General features: G+C 39.2%; 1 protein-coding gene across 1 annotated transcript in view; it reads right to left on the minus strand.

The window, feature by feature from the left end:
• Nucleotides 1–24,228, minus strand: part of LOC121960524 (reversion-inducing cysteine-rich protein with Kazal motifs-like) — a 91,702-nt gene that overhangs the window by 58,617 nt on the left and 8,857 nt on the right. Inside the window, 3 exon segments of the mRNA XM_042510269.1 lie at nt 83–119; nt 3,863–3,937; nt 10,396–10,454. Of these exon segments, the coding sequence (XP_042366203.1) occupies nt 83–119; nt 3,863–3,937; nt 10,396–10,454 (171 nt within the window).

Consider the following 24,228-nt stretch of genomic DNA (forward strand, 5'->3'; position numbering starts at 1 on the left):
TCTCTGCTACTCAGAGATGCAAAAGTCAGGCATTTTTGAAATGCTACATATAAAGGGCTCAATATTAGAGCTCTTGTCTTACCTGGAAGTGTGGAGTTGATACACATCCAAAGTTCATTCTAGAAGATAAAAGAGGAGAAAATGAATGTCAGTTGACGTGAGGTTTAATAAAGCAACTAACATAGTGCAAAGAGTAAGTTTTTGAAGCAAAACTTGTAAATACCACAGCTAAGAACATAAGCGAAATTGGAAACATCATGCAATTTTGTTTGGTATGTTGCAAAATATTTCCCATTTCTTATACACGCAGTTGCTTTTACAGAATGAAGCAATGCTACTTATCCTCCTACTGTCCTCTAACATAGCTGGTCTCCAGTCAGACTAAGATTAAGTCTTGGGTAAAACCATGTATATAAATACACATCCATGGTTGTGGAACAGTGCACACACTCCACTGGTGCCTTCTTTCGGCCACGGCACTGGACTGTTGGCTGCAGCCTTATCCAGTCCATGTATTCTCATACAACAGTTTGTATGATATCTGACGACGTAGTGCCCTCACAAATGGCACCACATCATATTGAAAAAAAAAGAAAAAACGATTGGGTATCATTACAATATGTACTTAACATAAAATACATATAATAAGGTTTAGGAAGAGTAGAAACACTGTGATAGTGTAACTTAAATAACTCAAAGTTCAGGTGGTTTCACAGTGGACATGAACACCTATCTCCTGGGGGAAAATCTCATTTGACCCATCCATTACCCCATTCTGCATCCTTATGTCTAGTTTTTCTGTTTATACTACTTACTTCCCTCTTTGTCACATTGATCATGTGATTACAGGCTATCAGAATAAGTGGGTTATTTACAAATTACTGTCTCAAATGTGGTTTAGGTACTCTGGTGCATCACTTTTTGCAGTATGAGCAGTTCATGAGAACAGCCTTATCATGTTAGTTTCAGATCCATGCCTCACCATATAAAGGGCTTGTAATTACAAATGTCTAATGAGCATACTAAGGGTTAGGTGTGAATCATTTTCGGGTATGTGTTGAGAGACCCTTGGGGCTAAGGTTAGAGGTACAGTCATTATCCAATCATTATAGAAATCATACTGAACAATCAACTGAGATGGGAGTAGTTGGTTTCTATAATTTCACAGAGAGCAAACATGAAATTCCTCAGATCAAAACAGTGTTGGAAGACAAGGAAACATATGAATTCTATGAACCTCCCGTTGGGTTTGTGGTGCAGTGTTGTGGGATTAATCATCACAAACAAGCTCGGCTGTCTGAGAAGGCAAAAGAGAAAAACATGGAAATAGAAATGTTGTAGAAAAAAACATCCCTTTCATGCTCCTCTGCTTTTACACGACAGTCATTTGTGTAAAGTTGCCACGTCACTGCTGTTAACACTCCCCCTGTGTCTGTTGGCCAGGGAACAAAGGTTCCCGTCAGCAGGCGTCAGCATCATTTATGAGGCAGAGTGAGGAGTAACATCGTCTTTCGTGAAGCATAAACTTGATTTGTGATGAAGCAGGGGCCAATAAGGCAACAACATGACAGCAGTAGTAGTGCTGCAGCTTAGATGAGCCAAAGCAGAAATCCATCCAGTCCATCCTGAGAGCCGGGGCTTGTGACTGTATGGGTCTAATAAAAGGTCTTTGGGTTGTTTTTTTTTCACAGAGAATGTAGCAGGACCAGAAGACCAAGACACCTCAAATCTGTCTGTAAAGCTGCTATGTAACATTAGCTTTGTGATGCTAACAGTTGTCACTGTGTGTGTCTGTATCACATGTATTATCCCCAGAACAGGGTTGCATGCCAACATTTTCAGAGCAAAAAAGAGCAGGCTGGTGTGAGAGTCTCTCTCAATGGAATATTTAAAAACAGCAGGTTTGCAGTGGTTTAGAATGCTGGAGCACTCCTGAACGATGTGCTGCCAAGGTTTTTTTTGTTTTTTTCCCAAGTGAGGATTAGAATTTGCAATTGATAAAATCTGGTTGACGTTAATATATAGCGCAAATGGAATGGTCAGAGTTGTCATATTGAAAATTAAGGTGTGTTGATGGATTCACGCTGTCAACTCATGCATTGAGCAACATTACAAGTAAACATTCCACCTAAAAGTTGCCAGCTGTCGCTTGAGTAAAAGGATAATACGGGGCCTTTGCTGTTAACGTGCTTATTTTCTTCAAAATCAATCTTTTCTACAATCCTTAGTTCTAACAATATCTAATCCTGTTTTACTGAACATATTCGTCTGAACTCAGAGGCCCATATGAACATTCACAGGAGAGTGATTATGCAAGATTTGTACACATGCTGGTAGATGTGATGGAAACAAAGGTAAAGGTAGAGGTACAAGAGATAGTCTTTGCCGTTTGTTACTTTTTGCCAAATATTATTATCAACTTCACCAAGAGGTGGACTGTTTTTTCTTTCCTTTCTTTGTTGTTGTTGTTGTCTTTCTTTCTAAAAAAAACAACATTGTATCATTGGTATCACTGTCGCCAGTATGAATAATTTTTCAACATATACTACTAATTTATTTTGATTTAACTTTATGTCTTTCACACTTTAATGTTAAAAACAGAAAATGTAAGTGCTGTATAATGTAAATGAATTTTAATTCAAAATAAATAAATAAATAAACATTTTAAATGTTGCAGGAAGTTTGCAAAGCGAATTATTTTTTCTAAGTCTCCAGGTGCTGCTTTCATTTTATAGTTTTAGTTTATTAATGGATGTCAGACCTGTCACTGTATGAACAGTGGTTAAAGCAGCCACAGGTCAGCCCTGAACACAGTGTTGATTCTCTACTGACCAATCAATGGACTGCACGGTTTCTAGCTCCACCTTTAAGTCCTGGATCAGTGTGCTCGGTCCCCCAAAGCAGAGGGATGATGAAAAAATGTTCCAAAAAAGTTCCATTGATATCATCCACTACATTGCACAACAAAAGCGCAAAAATACTTAACAAACTAAACCGAACTAGTCATGTGTAGTGTGCATGAGACACGACTTACAAACTTAATTAACACCGGTTTTGAGTGTTTCTGCTTTATAGGATCACTATCAGAACATATCTGGTGTTCATCTGTACTGTAAAGCCATGTCAATAGCTTTCAGTCAATTTACATCAGCTCAGCTAAATAAGAGCAGCACACATGTTCATTTCAGACTGCCTGAGTCTAATTACTGGTGTGTTTCTAAAGGTCCATAAAGGGACACGAGGCGAGCACCAAACCAGACTCTCTGCTTTCTAATTAGCCACGGTGGGAGGAAGGGTTAGGGGTGTGTGTCTGTGTGTGTGTGTGTGTGTGTGTGTGTGTGTGTGTGAGATTGTGTGGTTTAACCAGGTGCTCCAGTATTCTGGTAACCACAACCACCAACCCACTTGCTGTTAAGGTCTAATGAGAGAGTTGATGCTAATTCTGTCTTCAGTCAAGATATCACCACCAACAACACAGTATCTGACATGAAGTCATTTCGCACACCGTCAATAATTAAACAACTATTTACATTTTTGTAGTTTCGCTTTCAATTTTCACAACATGCACTGAATAACACACTTCATCCAACCAATAAAGGTGGAGAGGAGCACATGTTACATTACTGTAATTTTAGTGAACACCTAAATGAAATTATCTCAGTTCAACAGTAGTTGAGTAGCATTTAAAATAGTCTAATAATATCATATTTTCTTTGTCTTTTCCATGAGTGGCATTATGTCGAGTAACTGTGTCTAAAAACTCGGACATACTTTCAACCCATGTCCGCGGAGAACTGAGCATTTCTACCTTGAAACATGAAAAGTAGCTACAGTGTTGATGTAATCGAGAGAGTGGACTCACCATCAACTCTGGACAGTAGCTGGGTAACCTCTGGAGGAGATGCTTCAGACGAGACTCACTCTTTATAGTGGCGAGCTGTGAGGAAAGAGCAAAAATGTTGAATGAATATAACACCACCTTATCCATGTGTGAGTCTTGTATAAAGCCAGTAAAACATTTACCTCTTAAACCAAATGAACACAGCTTACATCTAAAGGTGCAGCCCATCCCTGAACACACAGACATCATGTACAGGACACTGCTGGAGTCAGGAGAACTCATTCTTGCAGTGATGCTCGTTGCCAGGCGACCAGCTTTGCATGGGTGTGTATGAAATATCGTTTTCATTGACAACCTGCCTAACTTTGTGTTTCTTGGAATGCCTGTGTTTTTGGGGCATACGAACATTTTGTTAACCTTTGACTGCATCTTTTAACATTTTATTTATATTTATTAAGGTCTTATAACTCTATGTATTTTATCTCTGCTTCTGTCTATTGCTGTTGCTGTTGCAGCTTTGCATGTCTGCATGTTATGCTTAGTGTGTGCCCTTGCTTAATGCTGTGTGCATGGCTATTTGTGCCAAAATGCTACATGTTGTTGCTGTGCTATTGCTTTGTACTGTGGCTCTCCTGTTTCTTGTTGCTTTGCATGGTTTATGTTCTGTCTTGGGAGTTGTTTGTTGTAGCTGTTGCTATCTTTATGGTGCCCTGCAGCTGTTGTTATGTGAATTTTATCATTTTACAGGTTTCACAACATATTGCCGATGGACTACGGTTGAAAATTAGCCAGATGGCTAAAACTGGCACATTCATAGAAATGTTGATTAATGTGTGTTGACCTTGTAAATAAAACAATGGTGAAGGTGGTGTACAAAATTCACCACAAAGTCAATAAATGAATCACATATATATCCAAATAAATGTTTTCCTAAGGAAAATGAGCAAAACCAACGTATTTTTTTTGTGAGTTTTATACGTCACACTTTTTTTGTTTAACACTATTATCACATTTTTAGAAATAACTAGATCTCAGGTTGTTTCATCAACATTGTTAATGTGTCATGGGACCACTGGCACTGTTTTCTATCTGCATTTGAAATATTTGGCCTGTGTTGGCAAAAATATCATAAAATAACTTCTGTGCCGACTGTTAGTATGTTGGTGAGTCTAATGTACTATGAAAATAATCAACTAATTGCTCGAAAAGCAGCCCGCTGGCCAATTGCAATCCTCAGAAACAGTTTGTGCCGGCCCTGGACATGAAATTCAATACTTTTACCTTTCAGTAGCCTACATTTAAGTCTTAATTGTAGAAAAGCTAACAAATTTTGGCTAATTTGGTGCTAAACACATTTGATTTTTCACAATAAGATTCTTCACAACAAAAGTCCCCTGTTATTTTTGTATGTAAAGGCTTTCATTTTGATAATACAGAAATGTTGGATTTTCAGCAGTAGCAACTTAACAGACTCCTGTATAGCTGAAAGCAAGAATGAAACAGTCAAATAAAGGAGATATATGAAGTAAAAGCAGGATGCAAGAGAGAAACTAAATGCAAAACCACAGGGATTCAGCGAGAAGCTACAAAAGTCGGACGGGCATCTAAATATGGTAAATATGATATTTCTGATACTTCCAAGGAGGATCAGAAGGCAGCATATGGACTAGGTTTAAAAGGGTCAATCATTCCACTTCAGATTCCAAATTGTTCCCCTGACTGGGTTTTTCCCACAGAAATGGTACTGTTCCTGCTAATGATCCAGGAGACTCCTGAGCATTGTGAATATCATTTTGAAATATTGGTATTTGAAGTGGGAAAAATACTTCACTTATTGAGTCATTGGAGGTGATGAAGATATTTACATGTAGTAAATCATGCTCACTTTGATCCATAAGAGGGTGAAAATGTTCTGGTTGCACCTTCAGCTATACAGAATGTTTCCGCCACAGAGGAATGTGATCCAGCCATGGGAAAGGCTTGGATAATGCAGTCAGTCCCAACACTTCAGCGATATGCTCACTGAGTCTTCCAAGTCTGTGGTGTGTATCCACACACACAGACACACACACACACACACACTTAGCCGTAACACATCCAAGTGTTGTGTGAACATACAAGGCGAGAGCCTGGGAGAATGAAGCCACTGCCAACACACTCTGGCTGAAGTGTGAAGTCAAGAAACCAAGTGGGCGAGATTTACAGCTTCACACACTCAGACTGCCGGCACGATTAGAGAACTCCACTCTTCCACAGCTATTAGACATCGCAGTGATTTCGAACACGGCCTGTGAAAACTGATAGGCAAGGAATACCAGAGATGCTTGATGGTCTGAAGTCACACTGTCGTGATTTTTATCTCCTGTGAGGAATGTGAAAAAAACACTGTTCATTCAGTCGTTCTGCTATGTGGAAAAATAAAACTATAAAATGAACAATAAGCAAATATTAAGCAAAGTCTGCTCTCTAATCCCTGCTCCCCAGTGTAAGTGTGTGCGGTTTGTAAGCCAGAGCTTTTCTGACTGTAAGGGCGAGATGTGAGGTAAAGACCATGCATGAGGTGAAAGTTGGGTCAGGTGTTGTCCACATGCACTTGCATGAATTTGAAAACACCGCTTTTTTGCCTTTCACATGCAAACTGTGTTTTAGGTCACTAGCTGCGTTTACATGTACACTTTTTCTCAATCTGATTGAAATCAGTCTGAAGATTTCAGGTCAGCTGTTTACATGGGATGTGCTCTAATATGATCTGGTGTTACATGCGCAGAAGCATGTAAAAGGAGTAGCTATGTGACATGCACAAAAATTATGAATATGGTAACTTGACAGGGTTGCCGAGTCTCTCACTGACAAATGCAAATGGCACTTTTCTCACACTCTCACAGCACAAGTGCATTTTCTTGCAGTGAAAAATAAATAACGGTTAACTTCTGACACCATCGCAGCGCCCTCTCCTTTCCTCTCACCATACAGGCAGGAGGATATTTATTGTCTGTCGTCTATTGTTAGTTCCTTAAAAAATTGGATTACAAACAAACTCTCGGCTGTAGTCTATTTCTGCTTGAAAGTTGCCATCTTCTGGAAGTGGAGAAACATACGTCTTAACGTTCCCTTACGTGAGGACAGAGCATGTGCGGAAAGAACACAGCCAGAGATAAATTGGCTTCATCATTTACATGATACAAATTTTCTTTAAATCGGTTTATGAAAAGGTTTAAACTCCCCCTCAACAGCCATTTGAAATCTGAATGGGTTCAGGCCGGTTTAAGCTGATTGAGGTATTCATATGGATCATGTTTAATCTGTGTGGGCTTTTAAACCTATTCTAATCAGATTGGTAGGCTCCATGTCAACGTGCATATTATTTATAAAAAATGTTAAAATGCCATGATTTTTATATTCCTGGAACACTAGATGTTTCCATCTACCTCTTTTATGTGCAGTTTTTAATTTGTGCATTAAAAAATAAACCCTGAGTGGAAATGCTAAAATAATAATAAAAAAATAAAAAAAATAAAAATATTGCAAAAAAAGTTTTGACGCTTGGGGAAGGTGGAAAAGGTTCAGTCAATAAATTATGTTATTGTTACAGTTTAGGTGCTGCCAAAGTCCACTGTCTCTATTTGATTACTAAAGTGTCCTCTTATTTGTAATTTAAGTAAAAAAGATGTTTGAATAATGTTTGATTTCAGCAGCTGTAGCACTGAGCTCTGTTTGAACATTGTCCATTTAAAGCTTTTTTGTTTTGGGGGACATGTCCTTCATGGCAGGCTCCAGGTGCTCAGAATGTGTTTGTAATCAGGTGTTCTTGGACTATTCTTAGTTGAAGCAAGCTGAATCAAAGGGCTGAAACACAGATTGCCAATAACTTCAGCCACTGCTTTTCGGAGTGCCTTTACATCCCTGCTGAACCGACAGAAACACACAACAACAAACAGAGCGGCGGCGATTCACTGGCAGATAATCAAAGAACTCTAATGCAACAAAAGACCGACTCTGATAACCAAGGAGCCAAGCGGGCCGTTTGTAAGACTCTCAGTGAGTATGAAAGGTGAACGAGTGTTAGCTGGCAGACTGATGGGCTCTTTCTCCAGAGCTAGACTCATCGGGCGGTGCACGCTGCTTCAGTACAGAAGCAGTTTCCAATCATGTGCCATCAAGACTGAGAGTCAGCAGGTTTTCATTCCAACAGAAGTCAAAAAGAGCTAATTCTGTTTCTAAGAGCCTCTGTGTATGAAGGTGTGTGAAATTAACTTATGTGGTGTTTAGTTGGAATGATTTCCTTTAGACTTCTAGATTTGTTGACTGTAAACAAAACTTTCAGGAAATGTTCTCACTGGGTCCATGTGTGAACGACAGTCAGTACATTTACACGATGTTCGAAAAGTTGAATTATTGTCTTAGTCTGACTAAAACTGGACTTTAAAATACATTAGTCCAAGACTAAATCAAATTTCTTGAAATAAGACTAACACACCCTGATAATGTGATTGGAAGTCGAGCTATTCCATCATGTAAACACCTCAGTCAGATTTTAACTGGCCTTCTGGGTGTGCGCCTTGTCACCACCATAGGTACTACACCGCTTTCCCTCAGTGGTTAGAGATAGGGACTGTTTGTTATTAATAAGGGGCAGGGAGCGCTGCAAAACAGGTCAGGCGTTAAAAAAAATGTAAGCACTGAAGAGGGACTTGTGTTTTTAATTTTGGCTTAGGTGAGCAACACAGTACTTGAAAAGGTAGCATTTTATATTTGTTTAAAATAAAAATGTCGTCCCCCCATCCCCCGCGATAAATAAAGAACAGTCCCACAACACCGCCACTGATGCTAAGTGATGTCCTGCTGTGGACGTGCTGCAGCAAAACATACTTTAGACATCTAAAAAAAACTGAAATCAGTTTAAGTGTACACTATATTTAAATCTTGTCTCCTCTTTAGCTTCCACAGCAGCTGATGGAGGCAGCAGTAGAGCAGCAGCTCTGCTGTTCAGTGGAGTAAAATGATTTTTCTCAGTGGAGTCTGCTGTTTTTAATATAACGGCTTCAAATCCCCGTCAGTAAGGGCTGTCTTACAGAAAGGCAAAGCAGTGAAAATATTCTAAATATAGCGTACACTTAAACTGATGTTTATATTCGTTTTAGGTGGCTTAAAACTGATCAATTAAGGCATAGTTTACTCAGCACTGTTTGATTATATGTGACACAAATTTCTACCCTGACGTTATTGTAAATAAACAGTTATGATTGTGATGCGGTCTATATCATAGACTGTATAAATAATATAGGTATAGCAACTAGCTGAAAGGGGGCATATCTGCACCTGCTGTGGAGGAGTCAGGCACACATCTGTAAATAAATGGATTCTCCCCCGGTGCTTGTATACTGGGACAAGGACAGTAGTCCAGTTAAATGGCTGAATCGAGCTGCGACTGTTTATGTATTTACTCTCACTGCCAGAGGAGGGAGACAAAACTTCCACACTCCAGCTTTTATAGACATATTAACATACATGTAATTAATCACAAGGACCATCCAGATATTGAAAACCCTACGATAATATTAAACCCTTGACTCTGAATCATGGCCCTGATAACAAATCCCTAAGAAATGTCGGTACTTTGATGGCAAGTTGTTGACATTTGTGACATTAAAGTTAATATACTTGTATTCCTCTTTTATTAGAAACATACCAAACTGCGGTATCAGGAGAGCTTGGAACCACATTAGAACCTTTATTTTAAAAAAAGGCCATTAGGGCTCTCCATATAATCAACAGAACCTTTGAAGAACCGCTCATTTGTGTGGGTGTAACCAGGCACAAGGCAGCTTCCATTAGAGCTAAAATGGTCTTGGTGATTACAACGTGTATCTGACACCCACCCCCACCGCTGACACACACACACACACACACACACACACACACACACACACACACACACACAGACAGACACTTCAGACATTAAGCACAACCTCTGAGAGGTATTTTGAGGCCATTACGCTTCTAAACGGCCATTATCTTTCCTTCTTCATCCTTTTCATCTTCATCACTTTTTCTTCTTTCCTCCTCAACTTTTTCTTTCTTTTGAGATGCCCCTCCCATTTCTGCACTACTTTTTGTCCTTCTTCTTCATCTCTTGTTTAATGCCTTTTCTATCTGTTTTCTTTCTTTCTTTGGCTAGCAAAGTGGTGATGTCAGCCAGTAAGAGCACAATAAGTTCTGTCCAACCTCCCTCTTCAGTTTCGCCCCACTTCAAAAGCAGGAGAAGGGTTTGAACTCTCTGCCTGTTTGTTGCTCGTAGAGAAAAGCTTCTTTTACGACCATAAAGGAGGACATGGAGGCTTCAGAGAGACGGACCGGGAGAAAGAGACAGGGAGAGAGAGTGTGTCACCTGCTCCCAATTGAAAGAGGGTGAGACAGAACTTTTATTCTGCACTTCAAAGAGCCAAAAGACAAAAAACTTTACACCACTCCCCTTCAAAAACCTCTATTCATAGGCCGACTATAATGGGCTGAGGGGTGGGCGTGTGTGTGTGTGTAAGCGTGTGTGTTTTTACCTGGTCACAAGCTTCTTTGCAAGGCGAGAACTCGGCAGCATGTTGGCAACAGGAGGGATCTGCAGAGAGACGCACAAAGTTAGGCCTGATACTGCAGTGAAGGCATTACCGTTAGTTTACAGCATTACAGTTGGTAGAGCTCAACATGTTTGTCCTGAGGATGGCGCTCAAGGAAAGGTCACGGGGCAGAGAAACTCAAGTTATGGCCAACGGGCCAAATCTTGCCCCCCATAGGATGCTGGGTGGCCTGACAAGCATTTTCTAATTCAAATAAAAATAAAGTAATTCACACTGGGAATTATTTTTGTCCTTTAAGTATACATAAGGTGCCAGAGTGCATAGCAGCATTAAAACAGAGCTTGTTTTTAAAAAAAAAAATGCCAATGAAGGATCCCCCATACCCCCCCACAGAGGTCCTAGCTAAGACCCTAATCTGTAAAATCCTAGAAACTTCCTTAAATGCTAAAAATATCCCGTAGTCCTAGAAATGTCCTAAAATCCTACATCCTAATGTCCTAGAAATGCCCTAAAATCCCTGAAACATCATAAAATCTTAGAAATATCCTTAAGTCCTAGAAATGTCCTATAATCCAAGAAATTTCCTGAAATCCTCGAAATGTTCCATAATCTTAGAGATGTTTTAAAATCCTAAAAACGTCCTAAAATCACAGAAACATCCAGAAGTCGCAGTAATCCCCTAAAATCCTAAAAATGTCCTAAAATCCTAGAAATGTCCTTAAAATCCCAGAAGTGCCCTATTATCCTGGAAAAAATCTAAAACCATATACGTGCTAAAATTCTAGAAATATCCTAGAACCTTAGAAATGTCCTCCAATTCTAAAAATGCGCTGAAATCCTAGAAACATGCTAAAATCCTAGAAATGTTCTCAAGACTTTAAAACATATACAGGGCTGCCGCAACCGGCCCCTGGCCTCCTGTCATTTTTGTGCAACCCCAGCAAAGCAGATTGAGTATCTCTGCAATAGAGCGTCCATAGTGGAAAGGGTTCATCCTCTGGGATGATGGAAGACTCACTGAATTTGGGGAAGTGTGGACAGATAGACACTGACTGTGTCTCAGTGTGGGATGATGTTTACAAAGAGTTGCAAGGAGACATTTCAATCCTCATGTGAATAATATCGACTTGTCTATTAGCTAAACACAAGCAATAAACACACAGAGAGGCAGAGATGTTGGCTGGCACCAGAGCTCCAAACCACAGCCCAGCCCAGGGTTCCAGTAAGAGACTTGGCTCACCCTGCTGCTCCCCCTCCTTGTATGTGCACTTCACTTGACACTTTAACACAGTGATGCCGAGCTGGACTCTTCCAGTAATTTTGAGTTAGGCTTAGGTCAGGGTTATGTTTTGACCAATAGTGGCAGTGTTCACAATGATATTCAACATGGTTCAGTCTGTAGTGCTTCCAGAGGTCCATCATAACCCCAAGAAAACAAGACCAGCCTGCCTGAATGACTGTCGTCCCGTGGTACTCACCTCTGTAGTGATGAGGTGCTTTAACAACTGCTTAAGGTTAACATCTGCTCCTCCCTAACCAACACTCTGGACCCACTACAGTTTGTCAACCTATCTATGGAAGACACCATTGCACACATCCTCCACAGCAGCCTATCTGACCTGGAAAAACAAGGCAGCTGTGTGAGATTACTGTTCATTGACTTCAGTGTTTAACGCCATATCTCCCTCCAGCCTTCTAGACAGTAGTGTGGCAGGCGTCACGCCTGAGCAGGTGGGTTTCCATTAGAGATCTGCACAAAAATTAAATAATATTTTCAAAATATTGACAAAACAACTGGACGATGACTGTGTTTCCACTGGGTGACATGACATCTCCTCTGATAACATTCCAAGAAGCGTGGTGATGAATGTTCAAAATACTCAGCTTTATTTCTATTGCAGCCACCTCACTAACCGTCATTATTTCCAATCCAAGGCCACGGGGGCATGTTATGCAAGCAATAATGGCCACTTACACATGGGAGCGGCCATGTATGAGGGTTTTCTGGGAGGCGATAGTCCACGACTTCACGGAGGAATTGTGGGTTCAAAAACTTCCTGATGATCTGCTCAACTTTTGAAGAGTTATGTGATGCAATAACAGCTCTTGTAGCTCCTGCTGCATCATGAGGGAGCCAGTTCCTACAGACAAACACATAGCCATAGCACCATGTGACCTAGAAAAGCCAAAAAAGTGTTTCCATTGCAGTTTTGAGAAATATGGCTTTTTTCAAATCACCTGAAATACCATTTCATGCGAGCATAAAAACTTTTTTGTGAAACTGATGTGTCTCCATTCGGCGTATTTTATATTCGCAATTTAAATTTGCGCAATCTGAAGGTTAATGGAACCGTGCCTAGTATCGCGCCATCCTCCATCCTCTCCACCTCATGACAACAAAGTCAGCTCATTTACTACATCACTTTAGAAACATAAATATGATATGCATTGCTTGGCCAATGTAAAACTGAAGTGAAACGTTCTTTACTATTATATTTTAAACAAGTGTCTGTAATTATTTAGTTGAAAGAATAATAAACAGAGCTGTTAATTCTGTTGTATCTTTGTCCCTATTTGGAGCTCTCTCTTCCCCCTCGCAGCCAGCAGCCCCTTTGTTACACTCTCCCAAATTGACTGCCACTGGCAGACATTATGAAACTTGAAGGAAAGTGAGGGCACTTGACAGGCCTGACACAGGCCGATAAGCACCCACTCACCCGTATGTGTGTGTGTGTGTGTGTGTGTGTGTGTGTGTGTGTGAGAGAGAGAGAGAGCAGCCCTTCATGGTTGTGTGTCTTCAGCTGCCTGACACAGGAGTATCTGGATTCCATCACTGGGTCTGTTACACTCATCTTTGATGCTCTAAAGAGGAGCAGGCTTCAACTGTGTGTGTGTGTGTGTGCGCGCGCGCGCGCAATGTGGAGTGTGTGCATAACAAATGGAGAGAATAATCAAGAGTAAAACTAAAACCTGCTTTGTACCCTAAATTGAGCTTTTTAGGGTTTAAAGAGTCCATTATGTGGTTGTACAGAGTCATGGAGTGTGTTTTAGTATGCAGATCACTGGGTTTATTGTGCCGGCTGCTTCTCTGTTCTTTTGTTTCCTCTCTATCTGTTCATCTGTCATAAAAAAAACTTTGCCTTACTAAATGTATATAACAAGAGTGAGTGTACATTTACAGCCAGAGCTCAGCTGAAGTTCTCTCTCCAGCTGAGCTGTGGCTCTGCACTCAAACCTGATGAGGCGGATTATACAGTAATAGCTCCTTTCACACGTAACACATAGCACTTGTTTGTCATTTGCTCAACATTTTTTGGACTAGTGGCTCTAGTGATGGCAGTGTCTGCCTGTGAGTCCACATTGAAAAATCTCAACAGCTACTAAGTGGTTTGAAATAATATTTTGTGCAGACATTCATGAGTATGAATCCTACTAATCAATCCTACTAATTGATGGGATTGTCTAAATTTTTTGAAGGTATTTTGTCTAATGACAACCAATGTTGTGAAGTAAAGGGCAGATATGTCAACAAGGCCCCCAGAAATTGCATAGCGCATTGAAGCAGATTTTCATTGTGGCCAATTATTGTCACCTGATGCCCTAAGACCAAAAATAATTTTTCCAATGACAATGGCAATTTCCAATGGCAAAAAAGATGTTTGTAAATCAGTGTAAATTTTTGTCAGCGTCATAATCCTCCTGAACAGACTCGTTACAATACAATAAGGATTTGATACACTCTGTCCGATACCATTTGGACAGTGTAGAAGCCAATGGTATCAGTCTGGAACAAAGTGGTGAACCGACTGATTGATCGACATGCAGTCAGCCATGTAGCTGCAGACATGTGGCTAATAGGTTTGGGTGGTATGTATTATTTCATAACTCTTTGAAATTTCATCAGGGTATATGTTATATAATGATTTAAGTCCACCAGCTGTTTACAGTCCTGTAACACCTCCCTTGAACACTGGGTGTTGTGGTGTCTTTCAGCTCAGCTGCCTGTTTCACCAGTAGAGACCGGAGACTGAGCTCTGGTGGTGCATGCTTTGCACTACATACAATGAGTTTAATAGGTAAGCCTGTATTTATGACAGGACTGAAAAAAACCATACCTTAAGGATTTGTAAATACTCTGATATACTGTGAAACTGTGATATCAACCAAGCCTCAGTGCTAGCATTTTTTTAAAAATCAACTTTTGTTGACATTATTATGCTAATTTTGTTAATCTGTCAGCATACTTTCTGGCCTGAAAGAACTGAGAACAAATGAATGCCCCAATACACACAAATACACGCACACACACACACACACACAGAGAGAGAGAGAGAGAGAGAGAGAGACAGCCTTTTCACACAATGGCAGGTGACATAATAATTTGAGGGCGGGGGAGGGATGATGGAGGCCATTCAGTCATGTACAGTACGAGGCCCCTGGCTGGCTGCTAATGAGCGCTGGCCCCATTCTGGCTCAGCATACACACAACAGGAACAAGAACTCCCCCTCAGCTACATTGTTACATTCAGTCTGTGGAATGAAGCACAGTGTACCCCTCAGCTAAATTGTTGAACTTCATTCAGCCATCCAAATTACACTTTACTGTTTCCTTAATACCACAGTGTGGATACTCAGAGCACAGGGCTGTTACCCTGACTGTTCTCTATTAAAAATGTGCCACTGCAATGTGAATATTACTATAACAATAGTGTGTCTACATTTAGAGGTGAGACTAAAGTGGTTAAAAAAATACTTTTTTTAACTTTTCATATACAATTTTGTCTTTTAGTTGTATACACAAGTGATCAGATGGGATACTGATCATTTTGTATTATACTGTATCATGCAGATCATACATACAACAAACCCCTGGTCAAACTTATTTGGAAGATGAAATTAATGTGAATGGTAAAGCAACACTGGTTTGGTATGAACTCCCACCACAATTTACACACCAAATGCCAGGATCAACTTTGGCCTACTGTACTTGCTGTAGTTACCAATATTTCAGGACCAACACTCTAATGTGGATACTGTCTAATGTAATTTTATTTAGACAGGGACAGTGCACAAAAAAACATGAACCTTATATAAAACAAGGGTTGATGCATTATACCAGGTTTTAGCAGAGTTGCTGGTTTCTGCCTGAAGTCCTTGGGCAGGTAGGTGGAACAAATAAATTAAATGCTAATGGACACCTGGATCTGAATGACAAAAAGCCATCATATTAAGAGACAGTTGAAGCCAATGATGTGTATATGTCATGTCTAAAATGGGCTTCTGAAAACTGAACTTTTTAAGTATCTTTAGCCTAATTTTTTGTGTACCACTGCACACAAAAAACTAATATCTGCTAACTTTTGGCTTTTTAATGCAATGAGAATGCATACAATCGGCATTCACACCCGGGTCAAATGACTCTGCAGTAGACAAGGGTTTTCAGCACCTCCAGCTCCAATCGGGAACACACCCGAATGAACACGCTAATTTCAGCTCCTTAACTGGTGAGATGCAATGACACGCCGTCACTAATTACTGTCTGTCTCCTTCTACGCAGCTAAAACACTGATCCAAACACATCTGCAGAGTTTAAAAGGGGGACGTAATAAATAAAAGATAAATAAATAAAAGAAACCACTGAACGGTTTTCAAAGACCTTTGATCCTACTGCTTTCTACTGTTTACCTGTTCTCAGGCCTGTCCAATAGTATCTATCTGCAGGCTTGCAGGCAGCAGTTTCAGGACCGCAGACTCTTTAAAGGTTTATTCCAGCCAAATATTGTAGTACTTTATAAGGATACACTCTGAACTGAACAGAGCAAAAGTACTGAATATGAATTAAGTTTAAAATGAAAATAAATTTGTTTAAAATGAGACACAAATATTGGGGAACTGAACAGCAAAATGAACAACATCTAGCCGCACGGCATTGTGTAAGGTTAATGTTAAACTAACAATGACAGTACCAGTATTAAAGGCACTAACATTAACGTATACTTTAGCTAACATTAGCCTACATGCTAACGCCATGACATGCTTTTATCTTTCTTCATTTATATAGGCTACTGGTAAGAATTAAACTAATTAACATTATGGTTACTAAATCAACAATTAATATAGATGGTCTTGGCAAAATGAAGCTATGTCTTCATTGAATTAGTTTAAACTATTGTCCCAAATTTTGTGTCTCATTTTTGAAATATTTAACTTAATTCATATTCACTACTTACTGATTCTGATTACTTTTTCACAGTCCATCTTCAACAAGTGTCGAGTGAATACGAAGCCCATATCCAACAGCCAAACAGGGTGCATGTATGGAAAAACGAGGGTCCTAGATATGCGGTCCTGAAACTGCTGCCTGCAGCCTGCAGATACACCCTTCTCAGCTTGTCTGTGACATTGCATGAAAACAGGCTAAACAGTGCGTTTAGCCTTGCAAATTTTGTTGGGAAAGGGGTATCTGACAGCACACACACACACACACACACACACACACACACGCACACATACACACACACGCACACATACACACACACCTTATTTCCAGAGATAAGGGATGTGTCAGCATGAGGTCTAAGACCTCACCAGGGGGAACACGGGGTCCAACTATGGGGGGTTACTCAAAACACTGGGGGGTAAATTGCATTTTTTTTTGTCTTTGTTTCAGGTCCCATCTGTAAATCACATTAACAGTATTTTGTTTACAGCACCTGATGGTCAAATTGAGTTTGCAGATTCAAACCACGAGTAGCTGTATAGTGTCAGTCACATCACTATCTAAATGCATGCATGCATCTGTGCTATGTGTGCAGAGACATGTTAAGAATCCGAAAACAACTTCCCATTCAAACCAAACAGCAACAAAGAGACAGCAGAAAGAAAAACAAGCAGCAGGAAGAGGCTTCTTCTGACTGGCAAAAACAAAATGCATGACAATTCCACATTAACTCTGAATCTGAATTCTTGGTGGTGACATGGATGTGGTGTGAAATGGTGAACTCAGCCAGCTGGTGACCGTCTCTGAGCCAAACTGGATGCGTGTGAAGTTTAAAGAAATATGTTCTGGAGTGGAAAACACCAATGTGGTTTCTGGGGAGTGGACCAATCATGGAAGCTGGGAATGCAGCATATTCTTTGAAAATTTCACGCAGTGTTGTGCAACTTTTACGGGAAGTAAAGTCGGATTCAGATTTGAAATTTTAGAGTTTATCAGTGTCAGGGTTGTTTTTAGGTCACTGCAGAAAGGCTTTAGGTTTAAGAAGCAGGAGAGCCACTAGGATCCTCCACTTCTTCTCCTCTAGCTGGTCCACACAGCAGAGAAACAATATTTGCTATTTAAGCTTTTATGCTCCTGAAAAAACTGAACTAATATTTTTAAAACTAAACTAAAACCCATCTATTAACTTCTGCTTTTATGTATGTTTAATCATTTTGTGGTTTTATTATTCATACCTATTCTATTATTACTGTTACTATTTAATTTACTCATTTTTATCAAATATATATTGTTGGTAATGTTTCATTTCAATCTACTTTATTTGATTAATATTTTACTATTTTTAACATGCTTTTTGTCAACTGCACAAAAAATGTAAATCACTTAAAAGTGCATTGATTTATAAAGTTTGATTGATTGTATATTATCTTTACAATTTTATTAACATAGAAATAGTGTAAATAATCTTTTGATAAATAAAATACACAAATATATAAAGAAAAATATTCAGACCACAGATGAGTGAAATTATAAGCTAATAAAGCATAGAATTACCACTTTGGGTTTGTATGCCTCTGCACACCAGTCAAGTTGCTCTTACAGTTTACATCCATGTCTGTGAAAACATGGATACTTCACACACATTTTCCCCTTGCCAGCATGAGCTCTACATCAGCATTGTTTCACAGGATTAATGTCACAAATTCAGTATCTGACCAAATGTCTCTCCTGCTATTCCTCAGTTATGGCTTAGAGTAATGGTTTCTGCTGAACATTATGGTGTCACAGTGAAGTTGACCTTTGACCTCTTTCATATTAAAATGTTAACAATTGTGTTAAATTTTGTAATAGTAACTGTATGAATTCTTGAGTTATGGCCAAAAACATTGTTTGTGAGGTCACTGTGACCTTGACCTTTGACCACCAAATTCTAATCAGTCTATTCTTCAGTCCAAGTGGGCATTTGTGTCAAATTTTAAGAAATTCCCTAACGGTCTTCATGAGATATCGTGTTGATGAGAATCGAGCGGATGCAAGGTCACAGTGACCTTGACCTTTTACCACCAAAATCTAATCAGTTCATTGTTGAGTCCAAGTGGACGTTTGTGCCAAATTTGAAGAAATACCCTCAAAGTGTTCTTGGGATATCATGTTCATGAGAATGAGACAGGTGAGGTCATAGTGCACTTGACGTAACACCTATGACCACCAGAATCTAATCAGTTCATCGTTGAGTCTGAGTGGACGTTTGTGCTAAATCTAAAGAAATTCCAAGGTGTTGTCCAAGGTGTGAATGGGACAGATGAGGTCACAATGACTTTGGCAGAGGCATACTGGGAGATCTTTGCATATACAGATAACATGCAGTGTTACTGGCAGAATGGTGACCAGGTGTCTTGAAGTATTTTGACAAAATAAACAAGATAATGTGCTCTACAAACTATGAGGCATTACCTTAATATACTGTCTGTGCAGCATAGAAAGGTAAGGAGTACTTCATGATAATTTAAAAATGTCCATCCTGACTTTGGCTCAGTGCAATAGACACAACCAAGCAGAGCATATGTTAACCAGCCAGCAGTAACAAGTTTCATTCTGTAGTCTGACCAAAGGACAGGTTTGATGTTAATTAGCTACAAATCATCAGTGGTGAAAGGGTAAACATCACAAACTAAATAATAACCTCTTACAGCTTGTTAAAGCACTGATTTAAATCATGATTTTGATAAACAAATGATGAACAGTCCTGCCTTGTGTGAATGTTTCTGGACATGAGCCCATTTCCATACATGTACTGTTATTATTAATTTACTGATGGAAAAGTTAAATCCAGGAGAGGCAGTACACAATTTAAACTGAGTCACATCTTGAACGATTAAAGAAAAATGTGACTTGAAAACAGCTGTGATTTACTACACTTAATTACAGTCAACCACATTCTAATTGATTTAGTAAACTAAATACTGAACGGCTCATCATTTACATTCCAAAAAACATTCACAGCAAAGTTTGGCATCTGTTGACCCCCACTGCAGTAAAGTAACTAATAGAAGAGAACACCATTATACTGAGGCCAAATACAGCAGTGAGAGTAAAGTCCATTTTAAATAGACTTTAACATGGAAAGTGCCTTTTTTCTGTTGTAACCAGTCCAGGTGATCAAGGAATACAGACCATTATAGAAAGCTATTTTCTGCAGTTTTGTTTTCCCTCCACTGAAGTGCCACCCAGCAGAGCCACCGGGCCACTCCACTTCAAATGGCCAGAATAAAAAGTACTATTTCAACTATGACAAACAATCTAGAAATAGCAGCCACGCTCGCGACTGTGAGCCAGCTGCTGTGACGATAAGGAGAGGAATTTCAGTGCACCCCCTTGTATTTAACTGTAACTTTACGCTGGGTTTCCTGCCAGCCCGTTTCCTGTGTGTATGTGTGAGTAGAAGGAAGGAGCGGACAGAACAGCGCAACTTGCCACTCTTTTTCACGGCATTTGCAGGTTCCAGAAAGCAATAAATCAGGCCTTGTTCAGACAAAAACTAAAACTTTTTGTTCAATTCATTCATTCATTCCCTTTCCTGATTGAACAGCAAAGTTGTTCACTGTAAATCTGACATGCTGATCACAAAAACTCTATAGGAAACTGATGCTTTGAGAAAAGTACATGAATTTAACTAATCTCATGTTAACTTTATATCTCTTTTTAAGGTTTACTTAAAAAATTGTTGTATTTAATTTATTTTTTGAAGTCAACTGAAAAACGACAAGTGAAATTAATTTTCTTTTCTAAGTGACAAAATGTATTAAACCTTATTACTTATTAAGATTATTTTCATTTTAACGAAATGCCATTTTTAGCATCTTAAGGCAAGTGTTTGTGGAAACAAAAAATCCACTTTAAAGCTTTTTATAGAAAAAAAAATCATTTTTTAGCAAAACATTTTTTAACAAAACTGGAAATATCCAGACTAAATCTTTCTCTCTGACTTTACTTGAGATATTACAGGACAGGATGTTGTGCCGTTTAATCACAAATATCAATCCTCAGTCAAGCTTAAGAATGGACTCAGTGATGAGTTGAAATTGTGTTGCTCTTGCTGAAATTGTGAGTTTTTAAAAAGTCTTGAAATGTAAGATGATCACAAATTATAATATAAAATTATTATAATGTAAAACAATTCAGGACTGATCATGGTGTTAAATAATAGAGCATTACATTTAAGAGTATGACAGGTTTTGTTTTAAAGTTATTTGTTTTGTTTCTTTGGTGTTGCTGTTATTCTGACTTATCCTTTGGTTTATCTATATTCTTTTTCGGTTACTGATTGAAAACATCTGTGTGAAATAATCTGTTTCCCATGATGCGTGTAAACCGAAATAAAATTAGTCATTCATTCATTCAAGCTTCAGCTTGCAAGATACATTAAACTGTTCATTCAAGTCTGACTAACTTAGTTTAATTATCACTATCACTTACTATCACTTACAAAGAACAAGTCCATTCACTCACTATTTTTTAATTTGCAACAACTTCACAAAATTAAGTCAATACTTCGACAATGTAAGTAAACTTAATTAATTAACAAAATGAATATAATAGCTACATTTACTTAACTTTATAGAGGCAATGTGTTTTTTTAAAGTAAGATGTGATGACGTCTTTCTATGTTTACACTGATAATGCATAAACGCTTGTATTGTGTGTTCAGAGAGAAGACATTGAGAGAGCCCCAAACTACCAAAGATGTGTCGAATATTGTGAATATTGTTTTATCAAGAATGTTGAACATTCAGTTTTAATATCTGGTTCCAATAAATGGTTTCTTTTCTCCTTCACAAAAGTAAACTTGTAAACTGGAGCAGTTGCTCCTCTAAAAGTCTGCCGGCCTTTTTCTAAAGCATGGTGCCGTGTTTTCATTCTCCTTCTTTCAATGCAGCTATTGGTTTAACTTTATTTCACTTTGGGGATTTTAAATGACTCGTGGACTCTTGACACTCAGTAGGACCGCCTACTGAAGGTCAGAGACTGGAATCATCTGTCGGAAACCCCTCAGTCTACTAGAGAGTGCTTCACATCAAGCAGTCTTTTTTTTTGAGTCTGCTGTGCAGAATACTTCTGGTAAATTTTGGTCCCCAGATTTTTGCTGTGAAGTGAGTGCTCCTGACTTTCACACTTGTAACAAGCTGCTGTGTGCATGTTGCAGCGGCACAGAGGAGGAGGTGACTCTGCACACTGGGCTCTGAGATAACTTTATATTCTTAGAAGTAGTGAATTTAAAGCTCACAGCAACTTAATGCGATACAGTCTCTGACTTTCTCTTGCTTTCTAGTGTTGGCAAAAAGTTTTGTTGCACAAATCTAATCGGTCATTAGCGGCGTTAGCTTTTTGTCGTTGTCACACTGAACATCCTGCTGAGCCCTGTTCAAACTTCATAACTTTATATAGAATAAAAACACATTTTTGAATATCTGTATCAAATGCCCAAATCCGATTCGAATGACATAATTCTGAGTCAGGTACAGCCCTAACAACAACGTAATGGCTGCTTTTATTTTTATTCTAGTTGTTTCCTTGTTGTAAAAAATAACATTTTATTTTTGTAATAATTCATATTTTTCTGAGGAATTTTCTGATTACTGATTAGCAACACTAGCCTTTTTTTTTTTCAAGAGAAGGTTAATGCTAAAGATGAGGTATGACTAAATGCTGTATGTGAAGATGGATCAAATGACAGCTCCCCATGAATAAAGTCAAAACATCTGGATAGCCTTCTGGTGGCTAGCTGCAGTATAGCTCATAAAGCTAGCCTCTTAAACAGGACACGGGCCAAACTAAAAACTCAAACTACACGTCAAATACATTTTTGCACTACACTGTCAGAGCACTGAGAATACTGTTATCACCAGCATGTTATTGTCACTGCAGAACAAAAGTCAGACTGTAAGCGGGTTTCCAATAACCCTCAAATTGTGCAAATTGGAATTGCAAATATAAAATATACGTTATGGAAACACACTAATTTAGAAAATATGTATCACTAAAAAGTTTTCACACTCACACGAGTTGATATTTCCGGTCAATCCCACAAGCCATATTTCGTAAAAAACTGCAATGGAAACACTTTTTTTTGGCTTTTCTAGGTCACATGATGCTATGACTACGTGCTTGTCAGGAGGAACTGGCTCCCTCATAATGCAGCAGGAGCCACAAGAGCTGTTACTGCATCGCTCAACTCTTCAAAAGATGAGAGGATCGCAAGAAAGGTTTTGAATCCACAATTCCTCGGTGAAAACGTGGACTATCGATTCCCAAGAATCCCTCATACGCAGCCGCTCCCACGTATAAGGGATTTGCCTTTCCATTATCACTCGCATAACACGCCTAGGTCGCTTTCGATTGGAAATAATGTTGGCTAGTGCGGTGGCTGCAATAGAAATAAAGCTGCTAATGTTTTCATCCATCCATCACCATGCTTCTTGGAATGTTATCGCCAGAGAAGTCAAATAACATCACTCAGTGGAAACACAGTCATCTCACAATTGTGTTTTATCGACATTTTGAAGATGTCATTTAAGTTTTGCACAAATCTGAAATGGAAACTCGTCCAGTGAACACTGACTTCTTCAATGTTACGTTTCACAGATGAACAACAGTGACATGTGTGTTACACATGAGCATACACAGAGCAGAGAAGCCTCTTGCATGCCACCGCCCTCCTTCCTGCATTCCTCAGGGCCGCTGCAGACTCCGCGGGGGGAGACTTTAATGGAAGAAGGTCAAAGGTCACTTCCTGTGCATTGATTAATTGAGATTTGCCAAAAGGAGCAGAGCATTAAGGGATCAACAGAGCATGTTTGGTGGAGAAACAGAGCATTTTTTTCAGTATGCATTGTCAATGATAAAGTAAAAAGATATTATAAAGATATTATAGGATATTATAAGATACATAATTTTTTACTTTCCTCGGAGTATTGTCTGAATTTTTCTGGGGCTTTTCACACAGGAGGAATGACATGTGGGGATTTGATAGTGATCCCTATCTTACAAAAGTAAGATGTAAGACAATTGGTGACATGTGAGACAATGAGAAACTTGTGTGCTTCTTCTTCAGCCTGTCTGACAGTGTTCAGTGGGAGACACTGATGGGAGAAACATTTACTTGTTCCTGATTCAGAACTGATATCGTCTGCCAGATGCCTCAGACTGACATCTGTGAGAGAGACGTGCACAGACTTCAGGGACAGTAGCGGGACTGCTCTGTTTCAACATGATGGTGACGGACTTACAGTAAATAAGGCTTTTACAGAGAAATGAGGCTTTGTAACAGCGGCTACAATTGTGTGTGCATGTGTATTAATGTTCCGAAATCTAATATGAAAGCCAGTGTTACATCAGAGCATGAATTTGTTAATCAGTGAAGTTTGGAAATCTAACAAGTTGTCTTTCAGTAGGAGGCAGCCATAAAAAAGCACTTTGGACATGGTTGGCACCCCTCGCTGCTGAGCTTTAGGTAAACATGACGACTACTTCACCGGCCACTAAATGTTGATCGCCAGGAGGGCAGAGAAAACACAGAGAGCATGGACCTCAGTGTA

Source organism: Plectropomus leopardus, chromosome 21 (assembly GCF_008729295.1).
Source record: "Plectropomus leopardus isolate mb chromosome 21, YSFRI_Pleo_2.0, whole genome shotgun sequence".
In the NCBI taxonomy this organism is placed as follows: domain Eukaryota; kingdom Metazoa; phylum Chordata; class Actinopteri; order Perciformes; family Serranidae; genus Plectropomus; species Plectropomus leopardus.